Below are 5,760 nucleotides of genomic sequence, written 5' to 3' on the forward strand. Positions count from 1 at the left end.
CCCTACACAGACAGTAGGAAAATAAATTGATACCTTTAATCCAACAATTCAGCATCTCAGAACTCATCATAAATGAGTTCAAGATTTGTTTCTGTAAGGCAGAATGTCTCATTACTAATGAGACATTAGTATACTTGTCAAATTATATCACTTTTACTCCATGTTGTTCTAATGGCCGAAGAACAGCAAAAACAAAACAAACCCAGAAAGACTAAATGTCCCAAAATAGGGGGCCGATTAAATAAAATGCCATAAAATCATTATATGGATTATAATGTATCCATAACAAATGATAATATAGAAAAATATTTAATAACATGAGGAAATATTTATCATATATTAAGAAGGAAAAAGAATACAGAACAGCAAACAGGACAATATCAAATTGGAAAATAGATATAGACACAACAGAATACCTGGAATGATATATATCACAGGGTGATTAGTTATCTTTTGGTGGTGGGATTAAGGGTAATTTAAATTTTGCTTCTGTGGGTCTATATTTTGCAAATATTCCTCAAGTAACTTAGGGTGGGGTTTTTTGGCAATTAGAAAAAATATATATTCACTTTTAAATGTGGAGTTTTAAAATAGTTGAAATAGGTTCACCTCCTAACCTACTTGTCAAATTATATCACTTTTACTCTGAACCATGAATCACATATTCACAAAGGTACAGTTTTAATTAATGTCTGATTTTAAGTAATAAAATAGACTAACAGGAAAAAGGTAAACACTTAAAAATGCATCCAATTTTACTATCTAAACTAATGAAGTCTTTCACTAACACGTAAACAAAAGAAGGATCATTCTACAACAATAAAATTACCTAATGTGTAAATATACTTTCAAAGGTCCTCCCAATTTTTATATTAATACATTAAAACCTTAAATGTCGAGATAAAATATATCTAAATATCTTTCCCTCTCTCCATTCTCACCTTATAGCACTTTTTATCTGTATTCCCAATTAGGAACATACTACACCCATGTAAAATACAGAAGCAGCAGTATTCTTCTTTGATAACAGAAGTCAGGAGGTCCAAGATCAGAGTCCTATCTCCTACCCTTTCAACTCTTAGACCTGGACAATTTAACTTACCTCTCTGAACCTCAGTTTCCCTAGCTGTAAAAGTGAATGATAACATTTACCATAGAGTTTTTATAAATACGAAATCAAAAGAACACAATCTAAGTCCTAAGCATGGTGCCTGACAAATAGAAGGTACTCAAGCGGTGGTTGTTACTAGAGGCACACGCAAGAGTTTTTAAGTCTGAGAACTTGCCAGGCCTCCTGAAAACTAAATGACCTTGGGTAAGTTACTTAACCTATATGGACCTCAGTTTCCTCGTATACAAAATAGATACAATACCTATCTTGTAGGTTTGTTGTAAGGATTAGGTAAAACTATATACGAAAATCATCTTGCACACAGTAGGTGCTCCATAAATTGTAGTTAGTATCACTATTAGCTAGAGCAATAAACATTTGAGTACAGAGATTAGCAGTTTAAAAAATATTTTTACATATAAGAGTACATGTAATTCTAAGAATTAATCATCATTTAAATAGACACATTTCTCGTAATTCCCAAATTAGTTGTAAACTTCAGAAAAAAGTAAAATACAAGCAAACTTTTTTAACCACACTGAAAAATAAAAGGTCACTTCATTAGTTTCAAAATAAAAATGTGTTATCTATAACTTGATCTGCTTTAACATTTTTAAAGTCCAAATAAATCTAAAAGGGTTAGAAGTGAAAATGTTCTTTTCTGACTTTGAGAGAAGGAAAACGTTTTTTAAGTCTGCAGGAGAAAAAAATAGAGATCCGAATTTTTCTTTTTTTCATGACTTCATGTCTTTCACAACTAAAATGTAAGTGCCTTTAACACAAGAACTCTTTCAAATCTCTGAATTCCTGTCTCCACCTTTGTGCAGAAGCAGATCAGCTCTACAGTTAAGATCACAGAATCTGGAGTCAGACCTGGGTTCAAATCCTGATTCCGTCCAGCAGTGTGACCTGAGGCAAGTTTTAACATCTCCCTGTCTCTTCAGCTGGAAAATGAAGATTCCTCATATAACTGTTTTGAGAATTAAATGAGATAATACACTTAAGTGTTCATAAGAGAGCCTAGCAAATGCAAGGCACATTATAAATGTTTCCCATTGTTGTTACTGCTTTACTATTATCCCCTCAAAATGCCTGGATCAGTGACTTGTAATCAATAAATATTTGCTATTCTGTAGACAATTTCAACAAAAGGCTTTACTTAAAATTATGCCTGTTTATGAAGTACTTTAAGGACTTCCCTGGTGGCGGAGTGGTTAAGAATCCGCCTGCCAATGCTGGGGACACTGGTTCGATCCCTGGTCATGGAAGATCCCACATGCTGTGGAGCAACTAGGCCCTTGCGCCACAACTACTGAAGCCCGTGTGCCTAGAGCCCGTGCTCCACAGCAAGAGAAGCCACCGCAACGAGAAGCCCGCGCACCGCAAAGAAGCACAGCCCCCGCTCGGCTCAACTAGAGAATGCCCGCGCGCAGCAACAAAGACCCAATGCAGCCAAAAATAAATTTAAAAAAAAAAAAAAAAGTACTTTAACATGACTGTCGCTGCCAGTAAAGATACAGCAACTGCTGTTAGGATTTTAGGGCAAAAGTAAGTAAAGTCAATCCCTTTCTCACACTTCCTATTATACAAAGTTATAACATCCTCACTTGCTAATAGAAGTTCAGTGCCATCTTTACTTGCAATTAGAAGACCAGGCATGGCACACACCAATCCAGCAGACACAAAACTCTCAAACTCAAGCTCCATAATACTCAACTATACTCCTTCAAAGAAAAAGTTCAGATTACTCCTCTATTATAATATTTTAGTGCTTTAAAATAAAAACTATACTGGATAAGTCAACAGAATATTATAAAGACTAAAAACACTGTATATGAAAGTGTTTGAGAGTTAAATATGCACTAAATACTAGTTTACAAATATATTTGAGAAAACCGTAACAACAGATTTCTCCTATTTCAAACGGCTGCCTTCTAACTCCAAAACTAGAATGCTGCCCACTTCAAATCTGGCACCAGGATAACGAGACATAAGTCAAAGTAAAGCTGCCTCTTTATTCCTGTCCTGCCCCTAGGTTCATCAGAAACTTTTTTTTTTTTTTAGACTCCATATATATGTGTCAGCATATGGTATTTGTTTTTCTCTTTCTGACTTACTCCACTCTGTATGACAGACTCTAGGTCCATCCACCTCACTACAAATAACTCAATTTCGTTTCTTTTTATGGCCAAGTAATATTCCACTGTATATATGTGCCAAATCTTCTTTATCCATTCATCTGTCAATGGAGGACACGGGGAGGGGGAAGGGGAACCTGGTACGAAGTGAGCGAGTAGCACTGACACATATACACTACCAAATGTAAAATAGATAGCTAGTGGGAAGCAGCCACATAGCACAGGGAGATCAGTTTGGTGCTTTGTGACCACCTAGAGGGGTGGGATAGGGAGGGTGGGAGGGAGACGCAAGAGGGAGGATATATGGGGATACATGTATACATATAGCTGATTCAGTTTGTTATACAGCAGAAACTAACACAACACTGTAAAGCAATTATACTCCGATGTTAAAAAAAAAAAGTAAAGTTGCCATCCCACTAAATCATTTCCTGACTGAAATGTACTCTTTCTTTTTCATTCATAACTCGGATGGGACTTGTGATATCCAAGTCTCACCCCTACGACAGAAATTTAAGGAGTGAAACCCTGGAAGTAGTCTAACTTAAGACCAGGAAAATATCTCCAGAGTTATTAGATCAAACAATGCCCTTCCAGTTCCCAACTATCTATGATCCTAACCTGGGTACAGAAAAATTCTGATTACCTTCAGACTCAATTTGTTAAGCCCTGAAAATCAGAAGTCAAGTACCTAGGGCCACATTTCAACTCCAGCTGAGAGCTAGAATGTTTACCTGGTTCACTCTCACATTAAAAGCTGGATGCCAGCATCAATCAGGGACACAGCCATACAGCAGCCATCAACAGGCCACACAGGCCATATTAGGTCACAGGTCACCTGGCACCCCTCACTGAACTTCACATCCTACTGAAGGCCCGACTGCCAACCCTTGACCTGGAGAATAGGACAACGGCAGTCAAGAGAGTTAGATTCTCCTACTCACAGCTCCAATTTTAGATTTCTGACTGATTTGACCAGAGAAATCAAATTGGAGAAAATGTGAAGACTTTTTGAAATATAGGTGGAAGACTTCTGAGTATGCGTCACATATCTAGTCACTTTGTTCAGTAACAAAAATATATTATTTTTAACTTGTTTTGTTCATAAAATCATTCCTGGACTTGTAAAATGACGGTCCGGGGGACAGCTAGCACTTTTCTTCAGGGTCTGCACAGATCTTAAAACTTTACTAAGCCAGTTTCTCTATCAGTATGTAAAAGCGGAGTTCGATCTGCTGCTTCTCTCAGACATAAGCAAATACTGAATGAAAGTACTGTCAGCATTTCAGAAGCAATATGCTACAGAAAAAAGGCACGGTTTTTCTGTAACGCACTGGAACTCTTTTCAACACCTAAATTGGGGATGCAGACCAAACGAGTGTTGGAAGTCAAATTCATTAAAGTCACACTTTTCTGTCTATAACTGAGTTTCTGGGCTGGGAAACTGATCTGTGTCTACATAAATCCATGCTCTGAGCCATCATACAGAGGAACTCCTCTGTAATGTCCCTCCTGCCCACTCTCTTTTTCAGAACTACCAGCCGGAAAAGATACCCTCCGCAAATCCTACAACGTCTCCCCACTTGCACAGATAGGTTCCACAACTCTTCAGCCGTCGGTGACTTTTACCACTCCACTGGAACTAATCGCTTTTAATGACCACCACCCCCCTCCCCCAGGAACAGTCACTCTTCTCAGCTTTACACTTTGTCCCGGCAGCAATCGACTGAACCGTCCCGTCTCCCACCACCTCGGACGCCCTTAAACATCCTCACCAGTTTGCCCGCCGTCCGGTCCCGAAAGCCCCAACTCCTGCTCCACCTTCGTGAGCCGCCCGCCCCCAAGCCCTTCTCAACCCCCAACCCCGGCCGCCGCATCACCTGGCTCCCCGTTGTCCTACGCGCCTCGGCCCCGCCACACACCTTGCCCCTTCCACCGAAATCTCACACCCTGGATCCTAACCCCTCCCGGAGGCGGGGGCGGGCAACGCTCTCGGCGGCTGGACTGAGACTCCGGAGGCCGCGCATCCCCCTCACCAGGCCCCGCCTGGGCCTCTCGACGTGGTTGCCCTCCACAGCCCCCCTGGCCAGCCGTGCTTACGCCGAGGAGTAGGGCAGCCCGAGCCCAGGGCCAAGCACTTACTCAGGAAGGTAGGTGGAGGAGAAGGAGCTCCACTTGTGTAGCGCGTAGGGCAGAAGCCGGCACTCGGGCGTCGCAGACACAGCCCCGCCAGCCGCCATCTTGTCAGCACCGTAGCGGCCGCCGCCGACCGCCAGCCGCGCCGGGCGGGAGAGGGGCGGGGCCCGTTAAAGGAGCCGCGGCCCGCCTGGGCCGTCAGCTCTCCCGGTCTCGCGTCGTTACCCCTGCGTGAAGCGGTAAGTCGCGCGCGGGTCGGCGATTCACTCTGGGGGTCTCCGCAGCTGAGCCCTCCTGAAAGGCAGACTGGCGGAAACTGGGACTGGAGTGTGAGCATCTGAGGGGCTCTCCAGTGGGGCTTGGAGAGGAATGTCT

The 5,760-nt window shown here is 41.9% G+C and overlaps 1 protein-coding gene across 1 annotated transcript in view; it reads right to left on the minus strand.

Annotated features, from left to right (window-relative positions):
• Nucleotides 1–5,504, minus strand: part of MKLN1 (muskelin 1) — a 184,713-nt gene extending 179,209 nt beyond the window's left edge. The window contains exon 1 of the mRNA XM_007445636.1: nt 5,392–5,504. Coding sequence (XP_007445698.1) covers nt 5,392–5,489 — 98 coding nt within the window. The 5' untranslated portion in view covers nt 5,490–5,504. The remainder of the gene's footprint in view (nt 1–5,391) is intronic.
• Nucleotides 5,505–5,760: the final 256 nt, after the last annotated feature.

Source organism: Lipotes vexillifer, unplaced genomic scaffold, assembly GCF_000442215.2.
Source record: "Lipotes vexillifer unplaced genomic scaffold, Lipotes_vexillifer_v1.1 scaffold1110, whole genome shotgun sequence".
In the NCBI taxonomy this organism is placed as follows: domain Eukaryota; kingdom Metazoa; phylum Chordata; class Mammalia; order Artiodactyla; family Lipotidae; genus Lipotes; species Lipotes vexillifer.